This window comes from Botrytis fragariae, assembly GCF_013461495.1.
Source record: "Botrytis fragariae strain BVB16 chromosome Unknown tig00000223, whole genome shotgun sequence".
In the NCBI taxonomy this organism is placed as follows: domain Eukaryota; kingdom Fungi; phylum Ascomycota; class Leotiomycetes; order Helotiales; family Sclerotiniaceae; genus Botrytis; species Botrytis fragariae.
The window spans coordinates 808,253-830,173 of record NW_023501001.1 but is presented as its reverse complement, the minus strand read 5'-3'; the positions used below and the strand labels follow the sequence as shown (position 1 = coordinate 830,173).

General features: G+C 44.1%; 5 protein-coding genes across 5 annotated transcripts; 1 reads left to right on the top strand and 4 right to left on the bottom strand.

Annotated features, from left to right (window-relative positions):
- Nucleotides 1-604: 604 nt before the first annotated feature.
- Nucleotides 605-2,677, bottom strand: Bfra_011002 (uncharacterized protein; the record flags this gene model as incomplete). The annotated part of the gene is made up of 1 exon (XM_037341331.1): nucleotides 605-2,677. One exon carries the CDS (start codon nucleotides 2,675-2,677, stop codon nucleotides 605-607), a length of 2,073 nt encoding a protein of 690 aa, XP_037188750.1.
- Nucleotides 2,678-2,699: 22 nt separating this feature from the next.
- On the bottom strand, nucleotides 2,700-4,396 carry Bfra_011001 (uncharacterized protein; the record flags this gene model as incomplete). Its single annotated transcript, XM_037341330.1, has 2 exons — nucleotides 2,700-4,184; nucleotides 4,214-4,396. The coding sequence occupies 2 exons, from the start codon at nucleotides 4,394-4,396 to the stop codon at nucleotides 2,700-2,702; spliced, it is 1,668 nt and encodes a 555-aa protein (XP_037188749.1).
- Nucleotides 4,397-6,995: 2,599 nt separating this feature from the next.
- Nucleotides 6,996-9,123, bottom strand: Bfra_011000 (putative camp-mediated signaling protein sok1 protein; the record flags this gene model as incomplete). Its single annotated transcript, XM_037341329.1, has 2 exons — nucleotides 6,996-8,201; nucleotides 8,254-9,123. 2 exons carry the CDS (start codon nucleotides 9,121-9,123, stop codon nucleotides 6,996-6,998), a joined length of 2,076 nt encoding a protein of 691 aa, XP_037188748.1.
- Nucleotides 9,124-12,556: 3,433 nt separating this feature from the next.
- Nucleotides 12,557-12,977, top strand: Bfra_010999 (uncharacterized protein; the record flags this gene model as incomplete). The annotated part of the gene is made up of 2 exons (XM_037341328.1): nucleotides 12,557-12,619; nucleotides 12,648-12,977. The coding sequence occupies 2 exons, from the start codon at nucleotides 12,557-12,559 to the stop codon at nucleotides 12,975-12,977; spliced, it is 393 nt and encodes a 130-aa protein (XP_037188747.1).
- Nucleotides 12,978-18,452: 5,475 nt separating this feature from the next.
- Nucleotides 18,453-21,496, bottom strand: Bfra_010998 (putative ram signaling pathway protein; the record flags this gene model as incomplete). The annotated part of the gene is made up of 4 exons (XM_037341327.1): nucleotides 18,453-18,923; nucleotides 18,974-20,836; nucleotides 20,892-21,003; nucleotides 21,126-21,496. 4 exons carry the CDS (start codon nucleotides 21,494-21,496, stop codon nucleotides 18,453-18,455), a joined length of 2,817 nt encoding a protein of 938 aa, XP_037188746.1.
- Nucleotides 21,497-21,921: the final 425 nt, after the last annotated feature.

The window sequence follows — 21,921 nt, the reverse complement described above, 5'->3', positions numbered from 1 at the left end:
TGCAACATCAATATGCAAAACTCAACAGAACAAACACACAACTTCTTATTATCTGCAATCTTTTTTAAATCTTTTATACAAGCATAGCATAGTATTCCTATCTACTAATATGTAGGTATTACAAATTACACTCTTTTCCTAGAAGCCGTAAGTAAGTAAAGTATATCGTTGAAATCATCAAGATGAATCAACAATCAAAGAAATCATCAAAGTTCAGTAATTTTAAACCGCCCTAAACTTCCTATAGCTATCCCAAATAACAAACAGAACAGTTGTCGCTTCAGAGAAGAAGGGAAAATGAAAATGGAAAAGAAAATGGGAAAAGGAGAGGGGGAAAGTGAGATAGAGGGGCATTCAAACAGATATTCGGCACGAAATTGAAAGGGGAATATGAGAAATGTAAATCCGACAGCATCAAATTCGTTGTCGCCGCCGCCGTCGTCATCTAACACAAGTCGCGAGATATGATCCAAACAATAAGAACAATATCATCGATCGATCTTTCTCCAGAATCGATACCTCGTGTTTCGTCTCATCTCCACATACACCACAGCATATCACACCACACCACACCGATCTTCCCTCCCCCTACCATCTCCCCTAGCTACCCCCTCATCAAATTCCCATGCGGCACCCCCACACCCCCACCAATCCTCCACCACAAAAAATTCTCCACCGTCTTCCTCACCAGCCCCCTCGCCTTCCTAACCCTCATCCCCTTTTTCAAAGAGCGAAAACTCTCTGGTAACACTTTCCCATCCGGATCACGCGCGTCGACAGGCTCCCACCACTCTTCTTCTCTTTTGCATCTTTGTAGGATTTGGGAGACGGTGGAGGGGGTGAAGAGTGTGTGCGATGGGAAACGGATTGGTGTTGTGTTGGGGTTTGTGTTTGTTTTTGGAGGGAGGGAAGGTTGGGGAGAAGAAGGTGGAGGAAGCGAAGAGGGATTAGCGCACAGAGGAATATCGACAGTAGGATTTCCCACAGGATGCGAATAACTCATAGGTTTCGCCTCAGAAACAAAAGATCCATAATCCAGCGGCCACCAATTCGAATTCGAATCATACAGAAATTTCTCATCGAGCGACTGCATCACATACGCAATATGATCTGCGCCTAATCCGCGGCCGTGGAGATAGAGAATCAGGGATTGGGCGGGGGGCACTGCATATGCGGATCCGGAACGCGTGAGATCGACGTAGGAGGTGTTGGAGTTGCTGGAGGAGGTGGAGCTGGGTGGGGCGGGGATCTTGGATTTGCGGGGTTTGAAAAGGAGGATGGGTTTGGATTTGGATTTGGCTTTGATGGAGATCTTGGAGAGGGTGGTTTTGGAGCGTATGCTTTTGGTTTTGTGGCTGGGAGGTTTGGGAAGGGAGGATCTTTCTTTGTGTTTGTGGTTGTTGAGTTTGGCGATGTTGGCAGTTGAGAGTGAAGGTTTGCGGAGGGAGCTTGCGCTCTTGGATGCGGATTTCGAAGAGGTTTCGCATGATGCGTCTTCTGGTGTTGAGGGGAGAGATCTATTCTTCGCGAAAGCTCGGGAAAGTGATTTTACAGTTGGAACGAAAGATTTAGTGGTTCTTGCAGACTTTGTAGGCGACGGAACGGGTGTTAATGAACCTGTCGAAGATCTCGATCTCGATTTTGCATCGGTTGAAGATCTTCTTGATGTGGGAACAGGATCGAGATAACTCATTATTACCATTTCAGCAGTTGGATCATGAGGTTTGTGAGTTTCTTCGTGCACGGAATAGCCGAGTATATCTTCCATGAAATCCGCATCCCAGGACGCAGGACGCGCATTTTGTATTTCCGAAGGCGCAATACCAATCGTGGTACAATCATTAGCTGCTTCGTACGGAGGATAGAGTTGGAATGCGTGAGGTGCGAATTTCGATGTACCGATTGCGTAGTCTTCTTGACATTCCGTACCATGGTATGAGGAATTACCGAAAGAATAATTGGCAGATACCCCATCGTCGCTTTCGTAGTTTTCGTCGTCGTCGGTATCGTATGGTTCTTCGCTGATGAGACTATCTGCATGAGAGGGCGCACATATCTCTTGACCGAATCTGCTGTTGAAGGTGTAGCTACGTGCCATGCGTCCTCGAAAACTATCATCGATGCGTACGTTGGTGTTGGTGCCAGTACGATGTTCATCTGTAATGCCATATCCCTCGACAATAGAACCCGCATAATCTCCTTCGGATCCATCGCCAGATCTATTGCTCAGAGATACTTCAGAAAGATGGCGAGAGAATCGATCCGCCTCGGAAGCTGTCGATTCTGTTGCATCGAAATTTCCTGTAACCTCTCCGCATTTATCATCATCATATAGAAACCCATCACTATCATATTCTGTCGGACTTCCAGTCTTGAAATCCTCATCAGAACATCTCCGTTGATCTCTCTCCTCATACCCATCCTCTCCCTCACAGCCCTCCGATCTAAACCTCAACTCCAATTCCTTCAAACCTGGAATCTCCAATCCACGTACCTCTCTCCTATGAACCCCATTCAGACCCACATCATTCGGTTCAAACAGCGGTACCCCAAAATAATCCGAATAATTACTCTTAACATCAAACACCGGGCCCATTCTCCAATCTCCCGCCGCAACAATATGAAAATGTCTCTGCATCTTCGTCATATCTTCCCACTCATGGGCCCATCCCGGCATCCCCAGAAGATCAACCAAATTTTTATGTCTCGGTTCCAGTCCAGTTCTTCACCATCCCTTCCATCTCCATAATCGAAGCAACATCCTCATCATCACCCACCACGCTTCCCGCCTTCGAAGTAGGAGGATTAACATACCCCTCGGGAATAAAATCAAAAGGAACCCGAATCTCCGCTCCACACAATCTCTTCAATTCCCTCGTCGTCAACGCAACAACATGATCGGGATCCGCTTCCTCCGTGCTATCCGCCCACTCACTCACTTCCTGATACCGATCATAAGCCAAATACGGATTATCCGTCTCGGGATTGTACCCCGGGATCTCCGCGCCGTACGCCGCCGGATTCTGATAAAAGCGTCGCGCATGCTTATGATACACGGTATCCGAAGAAATATTATCCCAATTGAGTGAGAACGAACCGCGGCAACTATAATGACGCGATCGCAGAGAAGGAGATGGTGAGCGCGCTTCCTGCGCCCCCACAGTCGAAACGTCGGATACCGAGCCTGATCTTCTCCGTGATTTATCGGAAGTCGCATGCCTATTCTTACTCGGAGTAAATTGTTCGGGGTCGAATCTGGGGAAATCGTGGATCTCGGGGTTGCGTCGCGGGCCAATAAATGGTCTGGCGCCACCTCGAGGTTCCATAATATCCTCATCGCCTTGAAAGCTCATGTTTAGACTTTCTCCTTCCTCGAAAGAAGAATGCTGGTCTGGGAATCCACTCCCATCCATTTGCGCTCCAAGCATGGCATGATCACCTTCTGCAGGTCGGATTGTCTGTGATGAATGTCCCGAATTATTGCTCCGTCTGCTGAGACTCCGAGCAAAGTTCCATGCCTTGCTTGTTCTACAACCTGCACTGCCGTCGCTTCCTTTTTCCTTATCTCTGCTTCTACCGATTAATAGACTTCCCTTGGAAAGACTTCTTGCTGCCCCGCCTCTAGCCTTATTAGACCCGCAATCCTTATTCTCGACCTGCAAATCCCAAGTCGCGTGCGAATCCTGACCCGCACTCCTTCCTCTCTCGAGCAGAAAATTTTCTCCAGAACCAGATGATGGCGAAGGCGCATGCGCGTAAGCGATTGCAACTCCAGAAGAATCATGTTCGATTTCTTCAGAACTATCCATTTCGCTTACTTGGTACTCGTCATCGTGCTCAAGTGATGCATTGCGCTTTTCCAAGTCATCCGCATGAATGGTTGACATGCTTGAGACGGTCGAGATACTCGCTGTGCTAGAACCAGCTTGATTTTTTCTTCTCATCCTGTGTAATTTTGGACTCAGAGGCTTGGATATCTTTACTTGTGACATTTTTCCCGTGCCGACAAATAAAGATTCTCCATCATGATCATTGTCATCATGATCATCATCTCTCTTCTCATCAGCACAAACATAGTTCCCACCCTCACCCTCCTCACCACTCTCCTCACCCTCCCGACCCCTCTCCGAATCCTCACCCCCCACCCCATCTCCCCAGTAATAACCGTCCTCCTCCCCATCCCCCTCTCAACCTCCCCACAAACCACACACACACACCCCTCCACATGTCTCTCCTCGACCCCCGTCCCAAAATCCACATTGAGCGTGATATCCTCTTCGAACAGAATGCGATCGCCCTCCTCCGTAATCAACGCTCGCGCCTCCACCAACTCATACTGTTGTTCTGGCGTCATCGATAGGGGACCCGGATAAGGAGGTACTCCTCGAGGAAGCATTTGTTATTGGTTAAATTTTGAGTTTTGAGTTCGAGAATAGTCGAGGAGGGTCGGATGGTTAGGATGGGTCGGATGGGTGCTGTGATATTTTCTCTCTGGTGGTTTTTTTATTAATTTGAAAGTAAAAGTAGAAGTACAATATTTTCCCAGATACTTCTCGAATCAACTTCAACCTACAACTGAACTGTATGCACTCTTTCAATGCGAAAACTGAACAAAGCTGAGAAGTACAATCTTTCTAATCAATCAATCAGTAAATCACTCTCTCTCCCTCGCTTCACAGAAATCAACACACATACATACCTTTATAGTACCCAAAGCCCAGCCCCTCTCTAGCAATTATCAGCGATTCGATTGTTTCCATTCACCCTTCCTCTCCTCTTTATCAATCAAAAAGGTGACAATGTTATAAACTTTTTAGAAAGCAAGATCAAGACCAAGAATTATCAAAAGTGAGAGTGAATGAGTTCGACAAGTGAGAATCCTGTCTATGTCGCGTTTCTCGAGTCAATTATCAATGATCAATTATCAATGATCAATTATCCACACACAAATCCAAATCCAAATCCAAATCCAATCCTACGCGACGTGTCGAAAGGTCGAGAGAGATACCTAGCAGATAAATGAAGAGACAGAAACCGAACCTGAAGGAGATGAATCGTAGCCATCAAGGTCAAAGTGAAAGACCAAAGCAATGTTGGAAATTTCGACAGAGGCAGTATGAATGAAAAATGTGAGAGCAAGTTTAATTACCTAGGTTTTCTGAATGGAAGAGTAAAGAATTGTAGGGAGAATTATGGTTGATGGTAGTGAATGAGATGATATTAACCAGATGAATGGATTCGAAAAGGGTGAATTTGAGAACAGAGATGAAAGCGAGAGAGTGAAATTAATGTTAAATAAACAAACATTGAGATGGTTAGAAAGATCTGGATTTCAGATACCTCTTGCCTCTAGAGATAGACTGCGAGTCCAACATAATAATTACGGATGAGTGTGTCTGAGTTCAAACCAGCTTCTCTCACTCTATTATATTGTGAACATATCTTTACCCAATACCCAATTTCCAATGAGTCTCTTAACGGATCGCTACTCTCCAATTGCATTCTTGTGTCCATTATATCATATCCACGAACCTACCTCTCTGCCCAACTTATTTACACCTACATCTACACCTGCACCTGCACTCTCAATCCTCATCATAAACCAATACAGTCCACCTCCCCTTTCAGCCAAATTCCCAATTAGTACCCCCTATTTACCCGCAAGATCCTCACTATCTTCTCTTCCTCTAAAGACATCAACTGACTCCCCATTCCCGTCTACATTCTCATGAATTGATATCATTTCTTGTCTCTATCTTATATAGATACGTATATACATCATTTATCATTCACAAATATGACCATATAAAGTCAAAGTCAATAATAATATACAAGGGACATTTCATGAAAATTCTCCTTCTGCAATCATTCTATACCACTCCGCGACCACTTCACTATGTGCTGCAAGATTTCACCATCAGTGACTGACTTCATCAATAAGGTGTGCATCGGCTATCAATCTAATCCATCGATGGAAATGAACCAAGGCACTTGCCACCATTAGACAAAAACTTCAACACTTCACAAGTTTACAACATCAACCAGCGCAAATCCCAATGTTGAATTCTTAATATTTTCCATTTTATTCATTTACTGGCACACAATTGTCAAGTTACCAAAATATACAACCAACCACGCAATCCAAACATCCAATCCAATCCTCGCAATTCAAACAGGCCATTTCCTCTCATCACAATCAAATTCATCCCTTAACCTTTGTTTCCCCCACTGAAAGTCTAGACGAGATCTAACATTATGCACCTGTCATCCCAACCTATCCCATCCCATTCCGGCATATCCCAAAAAAACAAAAAACACCAATTGAAATCCCAAACTTCGCATACCCAAACATACTGACATGCAATGTACCTTGCCAAATTGGTTGGTTGCAAAATAAAGCAAAAAAGACGCACACACGCATACTCCAAACGTGTCTCTAATAGATAAATAAATCATTTAAAATGATCAGAAAACAAGTTTTGGCCCCAACCGAACCCCTTAAGTGATGCGTGGATTTTAGTTGCTTCCCAGATAATAAACACACCAACCATGAATCATGGTTCGACAACTATGGTACAGATATTTGTAGTCGATTGACGCGAAGGAAACGACAGACGTTGGGTATCAGAATTTCAAAAATTGAAGAAAAATGCAGGTATGCAAGACTAGAATCCGATCCGACTTGCCCAGCCCCAAATGACTCCAAGAACAATGCGAATTTATAATAGATGTGGTAAGTAAAGTTAAAAAAGATTATGTGGCGATTTCCAAACTTTTTAGCATATGTGATAGAAGTAGTTCGTCTCCAGCCGTTCTTGGAGATATTGTTTCTTTCATATTCATATAATGTTTGCCGCAATAATGTATCCGGAGTTTGACTTGAATATGACTCCGAGTGAGTGGACCTTTTGAAATGCTGTTTTTATGGCTCGGCTCTGCTGTTAAAATGCACCCTCGAAAGATTGATGTTTGCAAATATGCAGTTCGCCAATCCTTCAAGACTCGTCCACCGGCAGATCGGTATCTTGAATCATGTTGACGTCGACTTCATCCTCAGCATCAGGATTAACAAGATATGCTAATGGTGCCCAAACCCGCCAGTGTAAGATACCGATATGGGCAATTCTGGTTGCAATATCTGAAATCTCCTCCTTTTGTCCGGTTGCTTGGGTACCCAGGTTCATAAGTCCATTCGTAGGTTTTGGCGACGTGGCAGCATCAAATATCTGGAGACTCGTCAAAGGAGTATACGACTCGACAAGCTTTTGTAACTTGGGGAAAAGTTTCGAGATTATGTACGTTTCTGCTTCTTGATAGATCCTGGATTGCGAATTTGAGAGATGAAATTGGAGATGTGATTCGAATACTGGAAGGCGTGCCATAGGTGTTGGTGTTGAGCGAAGAATTTGCAAAGCAATGTTCGAGGATAATACGGCCCACCTATCTTGTGACGAAGAAGAAGCCAGGAGAGCTTGTAGAGAGGTGCGCACTTGTGACGTAGAGTCGGAATTCTGAATAGACAGGTAAAGTGGCGTTACAGGATATGTCTCGGGCGTAGATGCAGTCGTTGATGGAGATGATCTTGGGCTAGACGATAGGGACTCCATAGCTTCGTCTTCGAGATTTGGTACCCATACTTGTCGACCTGAAAGTTCTCTTGAGAAATGACCTTTTTCCTGTGCCATGTGATTATACTTGCGTTTGGCTGTAAAGTCATTCTCCGAAGGCACGGTCGGCGCCGAGAGTACACCTTCATCTGCAGGAGAGGAGATATAAGACGAAGCAGTAGGTGTATCATCCTGTGGAACAGATCGGGCCTCGTTCGATTTGGATGCCGCATCAAGTTTGTGATAGAGGAACATACAAATCTCAAGGTTAATTAGATCCAGCATATCCGCACGAAGTTTAACAAGGCGCTCCTCATCGAATAGGAAGGTGTGAGGAACAGGTTCTAAGGCTTTCGATGGTAGAGTTAGATTTACCAGTGCTTTCATGAAGTCCCACGTGTTTCCTTGAGTTCGTGTTGATGCATCCGAGGGAAGACTATCTGGCAAGTTTGATGCCCTTCTGAACCAATCATGGGCTGAAGCGACGTCTACTCTACCCATTGCAATCTTCCTCACAAAGAATTTTTGCTCAAATTGGACAGTGTCTTCGATGAGCAGCGGGCGCAAACACCTGATCTGATGATTTGCAACATCCTAAGTCACATATCAGTAAACGTCTACCAGGTACATATCGCATAGAACTTACGAGCTTCATAGCTTCCAAGACACCCAGCAGATTTCGCATTCCGGAGACTAACATTGCCACATCTCCGTTTTGGTTACCCTCACTCAAGTGAACGACCATCTCATCAACCCAACTGTCTCTCATTGGCGCACAATGGCACTTCAAAAGCTGTGATAGCCACAACGCAAGTTTATTCAGATCAGCAACGCCTTTTCGGAATTGCTGCATTAATAGATCAACGTTAAAGGTCTCCTCGACCGATGACCGATCCCGCTGTGGGACTAATGTTTCCAGAATGCCTTTGATGGCTTTCAGTGTGGCTGGCAAGCACCACTCCGCATCTCCCAAATCTTTCTCGAATTGCTCACGATCTTTACTCATCAAAAAGCCTTCAAGTTGCGATCGCATCGTTTCCCAGAAATCGTTGGCCTTCTGACTCTTCTTGCGTCCCTTTTCTCCATCGAGATTGGGCCTAAAGTGTAAATCCGGATCGAAGTTAATGTCGTGTCGGAGTTTGGGGTTGTGTACTATCTTATTCACATCGAGTTCACTTAATGTTGATTTGGTGACGGGAGGTTCTAATGCTGGCTTGACCACGGTCTGTGTACTTTTCTTTGACACATCGGAAGCTTCTTGGCTAGATGAGTTTGTAGATCGTTCAAAAGGATATCTGGGGGCCGGATTTGTGGGTGGTGAGCTACTACTAGCTGTGAATGTATTGGTCGATTGTAGACCATATCCCTGAGAGTTGTGGCTGTTGATCTCCCTGGATTCTTGCGATCTCTCTGTTACCTGAGCCTCGGGTACAGCTCTCCCATCATTATTCGCCGGTCTCTCGGGGGTAGTGGTGATGCTATTCCCACGTTGTCTCTTCCCTGCATCGTGCTCCATTTTGCCCTGATTCTCAACCAAACTTTGTGATGTTTACTGCACAAGTTGTCTTCAGATTATCAAATTGTTATTATTAGAGAAGAACTGCGCCGTGTTGCAAAAGGTGCAAAAAGTCAAACTATTAAAGTACCGTGTTAGTAATTGCCTTTTCTAGTGGCTTGGGCTTCCAGGTGTAGTTAATGTGTGTGGGCAAACAACGAGTGAGCTCTGTACTTCGAAGAGTATGATCTCGTGGATGCGGTTGCGGGTAGGAACAGTTTCTTGTACACCCATTTCGAGGAGTTCTCGAATCCACACGAAAGAGTTGTTTGTACTTATGCATAAGGCCGGGAACTTGCAAAAAACATACCTCTTTGTGAAACCTGATAGATCCTCTTCACCCCAATGATTTGATAACCAATGTTTTTTTTGACAGATTTTTCCAGACCGAATTGAATTGCGAGTGGCGACGATGGTAGTTGTACCGGAAAGGACAGGAATTGGCTGGAAAGCCTTGTTGAATGAATGAAGTCGAGAGAAGGTTGAAAGATGACCACAACAAAGGATGTTCTTTGGAAGCAGAACAATCTAATAGAAGAGGAAAGTGCAGCGAGAGATGAAAACAAAATGTATTAATGAAGTAAGGAAGGAAAACAATTGAGAGAGGGAATGACAATTGGAGTGTATTATTACAATTGTGCGAGTGAGAGTGGTGAGTAGTATCGAGTGTGGCAGTTCTTTGGCTTGGGCTTGGGGGATTTTTTGGAATGGCTGTATGCTGATGTGATAGTGCTGATGCAGTGGATTGCAGTATATGCAATACTGTAATGCTATGCAAGCGTTTTTTTTTTCTGTTTCTTTATTTCTTTCTTTCTTTTCTTTTCTTGGTTTTTTTTTTCCTTCTTTGGAATGAAGAGACCGAGAGGAGAGAAAGGAAAGACCAAAGATTCGATTTAGAATTAGAATGTGAAAAAGCGGAGGAGAAAGAAAGAGAAAGAGAGAGGACGAGAGAGGATCTGAGATTGTGACGGGTCGCAATTGAGACAACAGACGTGCTTTGTTTGGAATGAAAACCAGGGACGCCTTGACCTTTGGCAAATTCAATAAGCCAGGGAATCGTTCCTTCCAAAATAGTCTGTCTGTCTATATTATTATATGATATAGCGAATTGTATAATATGCAATATGTAGATAATATGTGTGAGGAGGGAGGAGAGAATGAAAGATGGAGAGAGAGAATGTATATCGATCTTTTTTAATTACGAATTTTTACATCGATCAATGCAAGCTGACTCTCTGAACGATGTTACTTTTTCAATAGGCAATCGACAATATATTAGGTATAGTCTAGCTGGGCGTATCCTCTGTAGGTGTGGTGAGCAGGCAGTAGGTATGTATATGTACGAGGAGGTACGAGGAGGCAAGAGGAGGTAAGAGGATAAGAGGATGAGCATCAGAGGGTAAAGAGGTACAAAGTCAGAAGTGCCTAGGTAACTTCTTAGCATCTTTAGTTCTGAATCTTTTCATCCTTTAGTGTTGTGTTACTCAGCTGGACCAGATATTCAATAAGACATCCTCGCCTCCCCACACACGAGTCAATACTACCAGATAGGCTTGGATGCGATACTACCCGGGTGTAATCCATCGCAGATAAATACTCTATACTCTATACTAGATACTAGATACTAGATACTAGATACGATACTGAATACCCAACAGAGAGTTTCGGTGCAAAGTACTCTTTCCGTCTGTATGCTTCGATCTACGACATGATTAGTTTATTTAGTTGCGTGATTTGACATCATTTCTATTGCTTTCTTTTTCTCACCTAGACAACACAATACAATACAATACCATACATACCTACATGGACAGTAAACACACAAGTTATTTTTATCTATTGCCGACCGTACGCCTCAAAAAGGATAAGGATTGGTCATTGTCATGTCGCCATTGCCATCGCCATCGCCATTGCCATTGCCATTGCCATTGCCACCGTCGCCTTCACCGTCACTGTCGCCAATCCAAATCTTCATTCTCTTTCACACCAACACTCAAGGGTCACTGAAAAGTTAACGCCTCCTATCTCATATTTAATGTTATTTTAATACGCCCAATTAATTTATTTATTGCCTGCATGTGCATATGCAAGCTCCATGCAGCAGCCTTGCTTTCGCATCGGCAGTGAAAGCAGGCGCGCGGCCCATACTTGAAAGGTGATTGGTGAAATTGCTCATACTCCTGGGAAGGATCTAATTCTCACATATACCTACCCACGATTTCCATGATATCACGAGTTTGATTGCACTCTTCGGCAGACAAATTGAAGGTCACACTCCCCATCTGGAAACTTAGATTTCAACGGTTATTAGATCTTCCTTAGCATTCCCTAGGCAGACCTTGAAGACACGGGAAGGTGTAGTAAGGGAAGGAATCAGCCGTGGCCCGTATGATACAGTACCCAGGAGCCTAGGTAAGTGGTGAGTGGTAGGTGATAACATCCTAGAGGAATACCAAGTCAACTAAGGATTTAGTAAACTTTCTAGTGAGTTTGGTTAATCTTAGCCTTGGTGGACGTTGAAGATTACTTTTCATGCTGCTGATGATACACGCATTCATACGCCAATGCGCGATGCTGACTCGTTGATTAAGTGTGAGGGAGAGAACTTTGGAAATTTAGAACTCAGGACGCAGAGCTCAGAGCTCAGAACCCAGAACTCAAAACTCAGAACTCAGAAGCAGTGATGAATATCGGAGAAACCGATGCAGCTAAAGTATATTACCCTTCAGCTTAACTCCGCAAAGACTCCAGAATACCTAACAAGTAGTGCATGTAGTGCAAAGAGTGCAAAGGCTAACACTCCGTATACCCTACATTCTACATTCGATACTCTATACTCTATACTCTATACTCTATACTCTATACTCTATACTCTATACTCTGTATCCTTTAGCTATACTCGGTACAGCCTGGATAACCAGGATCAACACTAGGCTCTTCTAGGCTTGTTCCAGGCCTTATTATTAGAGTTTTAGACTCCATGTGCTAAACCCCTTGTTCAGAGTCATTTTATTTTTCCTTCTCGTTTGAACCATCTGCAGCCGTGCTATGGGGTCGGGGATGTACTATACAGACACACACACAGACTCAGTAACAATTAGGAATCCCGCAACTACCGCCTTTTCTCGCTTTTTAATCCTGATCCATCAATCCCTCGTCTCGCCTGACGGTCTGAGCCGTCTCGCCTGATATCTTCCGCTACCAAACCACATCTCTGATACTTTGACTCTACAGAGTATAGCGCTTTCCCCAATCCGATCTTCTGGGATTCCAAGCCCTTGTGGCCGGGTTCATGTTTATGTCATAAGAGGTTAGATCCCTACCAATCGACTGGATGCTGCATTGTCCCCTCTTCTTCAGCCTCGTGCTCACCATTTTTTCAACTCAAGCAACCATGGGTATCCCCGAGGCTCGATTACCAACAATCTCTCCATTTCCTTCTAGAAGCTATCGTCTTGTTAGCTCAGAAAGGATATTCCCTACAGGATTCTTCGAAACAAACTGAAAGATCCATTGTACACCCGTATCAGCTTATCAGCACAACAGGGCTTACGAAAGGGAAAAAATTAGATCGTGGCCAAAATGGACGGGTCCTTCCCACCCAACGGATCAATGCTCAACCAAAGAAACGTTCCAACTCGGGTAGGGACACCATCATTGCTGCACGCAGCCTCACCATCTCAAAACATAAGTATGCAGCAGTAGCTGAATTCGCAAAGGTCGCCGTTCAGGAGCATCAAGATTTTATTACTCAGGTCATTTCCACCGATGTAGGGCGTTGCCAGGGGCGTCAGATTTCGATTATCAAACTGTAATATGACCGATGCGAAAAGCTGTTCATGATCCTACAAGCCCCTTCTCCAATGCTCACGTCTCACTACGTACATTTATTCAGAAGACGCCCGGGGACACGGAAAATAGATTCAATCGAATGTAATCTCAGACAATCCGCTTCCTTTGAACAACGGGAAATCTTGAAGAAAGGGCGGGCTCTTGTGACAACAGAGGAATTGCAACATATCTACGTGTATAAAACTCTCTCCCGTCTTTTCCAAATCATCTGCAAGACTTGGTGTTCCTCGCAGGGCTCACACTGTTACTTCGTATATAAGAATCTATACACAACGTAGTCACAACATCGGCACGCCCGTCGCCCGTCACCTATCTCACACGTAAGAAAGACCAGGTAAATCTCATCAAACACAATTTCACAAGTCTTTTCACTTTTTGCAACCTCCACGTCCATGTCGTACTCAACACGTACATTACTATAAGAGATGGGCCCGATAGATTAACTCGCTGCAAAGCTCACGAGAGACGGACATTGGCATACCTGGGTACCTCCTTACTAGACCTACTATTTGATCACAGTCTAATATGACACCGATATGCAAACAAACGCAAGAAGCGGAAAGATCAACTTCTGTTTGTCTGTTCGTTTATCGAATTCTTTCCCCCTCCTTCCCTCCCCTTTCACTATCGCCTCCGCCTTATCCACTCCCTGCGAACGGAAAGCAGCCCAAAAGAGGTTCGAGGCTACCGAAGAATGCATTGGTAGCAGTAACATAATTTGCTAGTCACAATCAGGGGTTTCTGCGGCTACCAAAAAATGAAACTTTGGTGTCATCATGGAAGATTATGGATCAAACATCGATAGTTTTGGAGATCGACTCGAGAGAAAACTCAAAATCAAAAACACGCTTTCACCCCCCTCCCCGCCCCCCCAAAAAGTGAGGCGTGCGAGATTTTGCGCCACAAGGGGAACGGACGAGTCTCGGACAATCTCACCTTATCTCATCATCACGTGATGGATGTCTTTCGAGCCAAAAGTCTCGCGATGTTTGGAATCAATGTGGTCAGATTCTAAGACTCTGAGATTCCTCAAAGCAACTCAAAGCAACTCAAACCTACTTGTATACAATCGAGTACGACCTCCCTAGGGACACGATCATATCATACCATTAACTCGTATATCTCGGGCAACATTTTGAAGGTTACCAATCTTACCATAACATACGAGGCGACTCGGGACGATGAAAGTAAGATGGGTAAGATCCTACATGCTCATCCTGCAACCCCCTTGGACGACTGAACGAATGACTAAAGAATGCGCCAAAGACTTTGAAAAAAGTTCTTGGTTGATTCATCCGTTTTGCCCTTTCTCGGTGCTCACAACCCAGCCACCACTTGTTCGTAATTTATTAATCGCCGTCAATATTTCAAGGTTCACTTTGCATATCAATCTTAAAAAAATCGATTTTTCTTATCCCCATCCATTTATCCATTTCTTATCATTTCTGCTCTATTGATATTACCAAGCGATCCAAAGGTTGGGGGGGGGCAATTTCAATATTGGAAATCCGGGAGTTACGGCATGAAGTTTTCCGCATGCTTTGATCGTCCAGTTCTCATTTCTCATTTCTCGTACCGGTATCATTACCATCCGACGATGAGATGAACAGTTGTTATCTACTCCATTCTCTTAAAAGTTTATTGAACCAAGGGTAATCCCATTATACTTTCCCAAGGCATCTTCGTTTCAAAATGGATGTCCTTGCATTTTTGCGCTACGTCGTGGTATTGAAAACACACGTCTCGGAATTAATCATCTATGCGGTAAATGAATTATTAAGTGCTTGCTTGCACTTGCATACAATAAATTCCAAGGCAACATATTACTTTGCGCGAGCGGACTCGGAAGAATTCCAGCCAACCTCATACTTCACGACATATTATCGATATTGATAAATGTGACGTACACACCAGAAAGGTTACGTGGAATTTTCCATACTTGACAGGTTCACGAATCACGAATCAAAGTTTCTGTTGAATTCGGAGATAGTCAAGGTGTTACTCAAAACGCTTGGTCCTCGAATGGTTTTTTGCTTTTCCAAGCGATGTTCAGAATCGAACATGCGGTTCATCTTGGCGTGTGGTTTCACAAAGGCTTACTTGATACTCGACAGAAGACGAAGGAACATCAAATACCTATAGAATGCTCCGGGGCTCGAGTCCGCATTTCGGAACAATAGATATGCAGATGTGATGAAATGAGTGAACGTCAGTTCTTGGCGAATGAATGATAGTTCCATACTTTCACCTGCCTCCATACACTGGTAATATTTGCGTGAACGAATCCATTCTACACATCACATGAAAGTATCTAAATGCAAAGGCGAAATAGAGTGAGTCACATAACTTCCTGCGATCCTGCGGTTTCCCGAATTTTCTAGCTCTTTAGTCGAGATGCATTTTGATCTGATCATCGTCATCCAATCATTCTCGCTCCATCATCGTCTCCCAATCATTGCCTCCTATTCCTTAATTCATCCATTCTATCCCATCCCATCAAACCACATAAATCTACACAATGCACGTTGCGACAACTAACACTCAGTACAAATTGTGATTCATCACCACACATATTACAAAAAGCACTTCACGGTTTCCCACATCTTCACCCCCATCGCCACAATCGTGAAAAAAGTCTTTCTATCAAAAGACCCGCTGGATAACCAATCATCTTACCTGTCTAAAGCCATCAAGGCTCAATGCCGCTATGTATGCAATGGACTGTCAGAATGGTGTGGTAGGTGCAACACGTGCTCCGCATGCTTTGGGTGAGTACTGCAGTGTGCTTGCGCAGGGAGGCGTGGCTGTAGATTTGGATGTGGATGTGGATGTGGATGTAGTGAGTAGTGTGTGTGTGTATGCAAGTGTTGTGCGATGATATGGTTTGGTGTGGTGATGCTGCAATGGATGAGATGAAATATGTGGTGTGCTGGGGTTTGTACTTGCGGTTGAAGTCAACAGATGTGGGAGATTTGGTGGTTGTGGTCATGGGTGTGCGATGTACTAGGCTTGAATTGATCTGCCTTGACCTGACTCAACCTGTGGTAAGTTGTGGCGAGGTGAAGTGGGTCGAGGTGTAACAGGTGATTGTGGTAGCAAGTATGTAAATGATACCTGTATTTATTAATCAATTGATTATTGCAAAGCCCCCTCTCTCTCTATCATACAACCACAATCACTCTCATAACCAATCGTCGGAACTCCGACGTTTCTGCCTTTGGTGCAGATTGAGTGAGGGGGGCATGTAGATGTATGAACATATAGACACGATACCCATACATCAATCCAAGAACCAATCTAAACCACAAAACGTAAAATGTAACATGTAATCAGAAGAAGAGAAATGAAGTGAAATGATCTTTAGAACTTCAGAACTTCGATAGAGCCAAACAGGAAATAAAAGATAAAAGAAAGATATGGATAGGTACGAGCTTACATACATATATATATCATACCTTACCTAGAAAAGAATATCAGCTGTAGATATAGGTATAGATATAGATAGTAAATAGTAGATTGTGGATTTATATTCTGGGGGTAGCTAAAGGAGAACGCAGAGGAGAACGCAATAGAGAGGAGAGGAGAGGGGTAGAGAATGAGGTTTATAGTTTACAGTTGGTTAATTTATAGTTGGGTTTTAGGTTCGTAAGTCCTGCGTTTTATCTTTGCGCTTTACTCTCTACTCCTTGTAATAACTCTTTCTTTTATTTATAGCTCCCTTTGTTAATATATCTCTTGTTCATCTCGCTTATTTATTATCTTGCTCTCTTGCTGTAGACTCCTTCCTCTCCCTTCCATGAGTCCCCTCTCCCCTCTCTCCCAAGAATCAAAAGCCAAAACCCCCAAAAAGAATCCCCATCCCCACTCCACCCCTCTCCTCTGCAACTCCCTCCTCCTCCCAAATAACAAGTCCCAAACTCTCCACCATCTTTCCACTAATCCCCTATATTCCTACCAAACTACTCTCTGCATCTACCTCTATACACCCCCTTCATCTCCATCTCCATCTCCATCTCCATTCACTCCCTCACTACCCCATAATCCACCATCATCCAAATTCCCAAATTCCCGCTCAAACCAATATCACAGATTGCCCTCCCTCTCTCCCTGCCCAGTTCCCCGACATACCATTTCATTTCGATTTCATTTCGATTCCGAATCGTCAGATACGCATAAAGAGACAAATACGTACGTGTAATACTATATCTATACATATACACATATCCATATCCGCCTGATTAGTAGTTTTAACTTTTTAGCAAAGTTCATCTTCTAAACTACCTACCTACCTACCTACCTACCTACCTAGGTATACAAGTCTTATCTGACACTCTGACACTCTACTGCACTCCACTCTAGTCTTCTAAACTTCACATCACATCACTTAAAATCGCATCCCATTCTCTCACATTATCCATCCAAACACACACACACACACACACACATATGGATATAGGATCTCATTCCTCATTCCTAATTCAATGATTGTATCCGTATATTCGTATATTTGTACTGAGTGCGTGAACTGATAATCCTAGATACGTATTCTCCTTCTCCTTTATCTGTGTCTTTGTTTGTCTCAACTCATCCCAATCATTCAATCCATCTAACAATATCTAGATACATATCTAGCCGGCAACCTAAGACTTCCGTATCAGGTAAGTGCTCAATCTCTTGTATATACCACGGTTTCTACTCATTCCGCTTCATCATCTTCTTCTATCCTTCGCTCTGGATTTAAAAGTTAAATCGAATTGTTTCATCCCAATCCATCCATACCAAGTCCCTCAGTAGTCAAATGCACCACCCTTCTACCCCCTACCTCGCACCCTGCACCCCAAATCCAAATTCCCATATTCACTTTCCCCTTTCCCCTGTTTCCTCTCGATATCCTCCTCTTGACCACAAATCCACACTCCCTATCAAAACAACTAACATACAACACTCCTCACTCCACCAATCAATCTCCACGCTAAAACTCAAACCCAAACAACCCCCAAAGCACCCAACCATGCACCCAACCAATAACGCCCGTCGAATTCCAGTATTCCTACACCCATCCATACATCCCTCATATAAAACACGCCAACATCTAATCCATACAATCCCCAAAAGGTGCCAAAAATAATCAAAACTCTTTAAATGATCAAAACGCTAATGACAGTGGTATATGCTATGATTGAAAAATTGCCTTCAATGGCTTCATCCCATCCCATTCGATCCATTTGTAAACCTTCCATCCCTATCCTTCCGTACCATTCACGCTAAATATGAAAATCCATCCATTCATTCATTTCAAACTTCAGTCTTTATATGCCCGATAAAAGAGTCCCGCCGATATTCCGATACCAAGCACACTGGCCAGAGAGAACCAGGATAGTGCATCTCATCCAATATTGAGATACCTAAAGTTATGACTCATGGAATAAGCCTCAGTTTCAAAAGGCCACTTTTCCATTACTATTAAACCGATTATTCATATAATGCGACGGGCTTAACATAATAGTCGGTCCATCATTAACACCCAACTGAGAAGACATGGTACCGGTTCTTGATCCATTCGACAAGTAAGTATCTGCGCGCTCATAAACATTGCCATTAAACATTGCACCAAAAGAAACACTCTGTGGGGTAGATGGAACAGTTGCCTGAACCGCTGGTCCTAACGCTGCACTCTGGGGAGTCATCGGCAAGGGGACTTGGGAGGCAGGCGATTGCGTTGTATATGAGCCATTCGAACCACCATTTGCTTGTCTGTTTGCCAAGAAACCCCACGGTGATGCTGTAATCATTGAACCTGTTTCTTTGATGGCCTTTTGAAGAGGTCTGAGAAGAACAATAATTTCAGTTGGGATGAAGCTGATTACGCCTTTCACTTCCCTGACCTTGGTAACTAAGTCGAGATATGACTGAATTTATTAGTACATAGTGGTGGGTTATCATAATTAGGTATACTTACATCTACCATCGCCCAACATATCTCCCAGAAACCCTTTTGTTCTCTGATATCAGGGTCCTTCAATTTAATTTGTGATAAACGAGATTTAAGCGCGTCCGCTATGTGTAACGCGTGCGTGCATTTGTGTATTAATACTTGCCAATACTGTTTACCGTGGTCTGCATTATTTGAAATTGCACTCTTTTGCATGGATCCGAGGAAATGGGCGTTAACATTTGGAAGAGTTTTAAGGGCCATTTCTGATGTTTGCTGTAGACGAAGAAATATCTTTTCAAAGATTTTATCCTCCTCAGTAAAATCTCCCACCAGACGCCCACTGGTGCCTGTTGAACCGAATGATTCTCCAGAGCGTGGTGTAGCGCTTGTCATAGTTGCAGAACGCCCATTTCCACTGACAAATGGTGGGGGAGCATCTATCGCTACCCGTAGATTATTTGAATGTTGAATTACAGTCGCACTTCTCGATCTAAAGTTTGTGCCAGGCCTCTCTCGTGTCGGAGTAACTGATTTGTCTCTGATTGGATAACCTGCCTCGTGGTTACTTCCTGGGTGTCTACCAGATCGACTTTGTCCAGGAGGAAACAAGCTCGCCCCAGCATTTCGTACTTCTGCTACGCTTCCGTATAGCTGAAGTAGTAGGGTCCGAATATATCGAGGATCGCCATTAATAAGAAGAATCTCGACATTTTGTGACAATTGAGCACATACGTGAATGTATGCACCAACACAAGTCAAACAGGCACGTTTCACGTTTTCGTTTGATCGAGGAGAAGCTTCCTCATCTTCCTCCGAGTAAGAATCATACCGTTGAACGTCCTGATCTAGCTCTTCCACATGTGTTTTGGCATTGTAAAATACCCTTTCCAAAGTTGACTTCTTCTCGCCAGGATTCCGAACCAGGCCAATCAAGGTTTCAATAAGAGGATGGACTTGAAACAAAGCGTACAATACACCTTTAGCCCCTTCAATAATAGGATCTGGAGAAGTAGATTCTCGTTTGCGTTCCGGTAAGCTTGATAAGCGGCGGACGTAGGTAGCTCTCTGGCCCGCCGAATCTGCCGGGCTTGCTGGACTAATCGTATTGCCATTAGACCCAGTACCGTTACCCTGCATTGCAGATCCATGACTGAGACCCCTGTTGTGAAGACTGTAACGATTCGATTTGTTCGTCTCGTCAACCGTTCCTAACTCCGCTGCCTTCCTTGAAACGATACCCATTCGTCGCGAGCGATCCGTTGAAGAGCGGTCCGGTCGATCACGATTAGCCTGCAAAAGGCTCTCGCTGTTACTGCGAACCCTTTCGTTTGTGCTTCCAATTGTGAGAGGCATTACGCCAGGTCGTCGAAGCGCTGCGTTCTGTTGCGAGAAGCCTCTTTGGTGTGATCTAGAAGGTATAGGTGGTGGTCGAGGTTGAGCTGGCGATGGGGGAACGCCGTCGACCTTTATGGGGAAACGGCCACTCACAACACGCTTCATAGTAGGCCGTGGAGTCTCGGTACCCTCGCTCGATTCTTCTCCGCCAGATTCGGTTTCGGGTCGACCCATGGCTCTGGACTTCAAGAATCTTTTGATATGTGCTGTGACAGCAAGATCGTCTATCTCACCTTCTTGTAAGGGACCGCCGCTAGGGGAGTTCAAAGCTTGCGCTTGAAGGATCTCTTTAGGCGGAAATCTCAGGGGATTCCCATCCAATTTCAAGACTTGAAGAGATGTCATATCTGCCACACATAAAGGAAGTTCCTCGATCCTGTTCCTTTGAACGGACAAAACCTTCAATGATGTCAAATTTATAATGCCTGGTGGCAACGTTCGTAGTTTATTTCGTCCAAGGTCGAGAATTTCGAGGAAGTTTAACTGGCATATCTAAAACAAAGTCAGCGTCTTTGAGCTTGCCTCACGCTATCTTGACCTTGCATACTGCTGGTGGGAATTCTCGAATGATGTTGTTTCGAAGGTTCAAATATCGTAACGAGGTACATTCTGCGAACCTGGAGGGGAATGTTTGGATCTCGTTGTGGGACAATGCAAGTCTGTACCACGAATATGTATCAGCTATCATTAAAAAATATATTTAATTTCCGAGATGCTGGAAAGAGCTCAACATGTGAGACAAGTTCCAAGCCTCCTGCAAGGAATGAAGGATTATAAATACCGTACGAGTTCGACTTTTATGATGTCGACAACCTCTTCTGGAAATCTTTGTATACGTCTATGGCTCAAATCAATCGTGACTCCTGGCATCAGCTCGTTGCTGACAGCGCTCGACTCTGCAGCTTTCACTATGTTTTCCTCCAAAGCCTTATTCATAGATTCCCGTACCAAAGCGACAACTTGTCCTTGCGACGGCGGAACTTTGGAAGATAGCGAAGAGTTCGACTGAGCATGCCGAAGGGGAGGACCACGTCGAGATGCGCTTAGATTCTGTGGTCTAGGACCCGGACCTGGACCTGGCATGCCATTTTCGAATTTAGGTCGACCTGATGACATTATTGCTGCTCCAAGGGGAGGACCAGTGGGACCCATGATATCTTCCACTCCAACCCTTTCAATAATGTTGTCGGTGTTTTCCGTAAGATGTGGCTGAGGATGTTTCAACACTTTCTTGTTTCGCGAAAAAGGGACCAGACCCTTATCAATTCGATGGGAACTACTTAAGAATCCGTGCCTTTAAATGGGCGGTAACGTTGAGAATTGGTCGAGAAGAGAGGTCAAGCAGCATAATGAGGGGTTTATGTCCTATGTAACACCATGCATCCGTAATATTTTCAAGAAGGGGTAATATTCGAGGGTCTTCTCTCTCTTCTGTCGCAATTGAACTGCTTGTTGTCACATTGATCATTTCTCTAGCATCGTGATTTTCGGTTAAGCTTTCTCGAAATAGGTAAGCGCCGGCTTTAAATTGATGCAGGTACCGATGTGTTTAATAAAATATGCATTTCTCCCTTGGA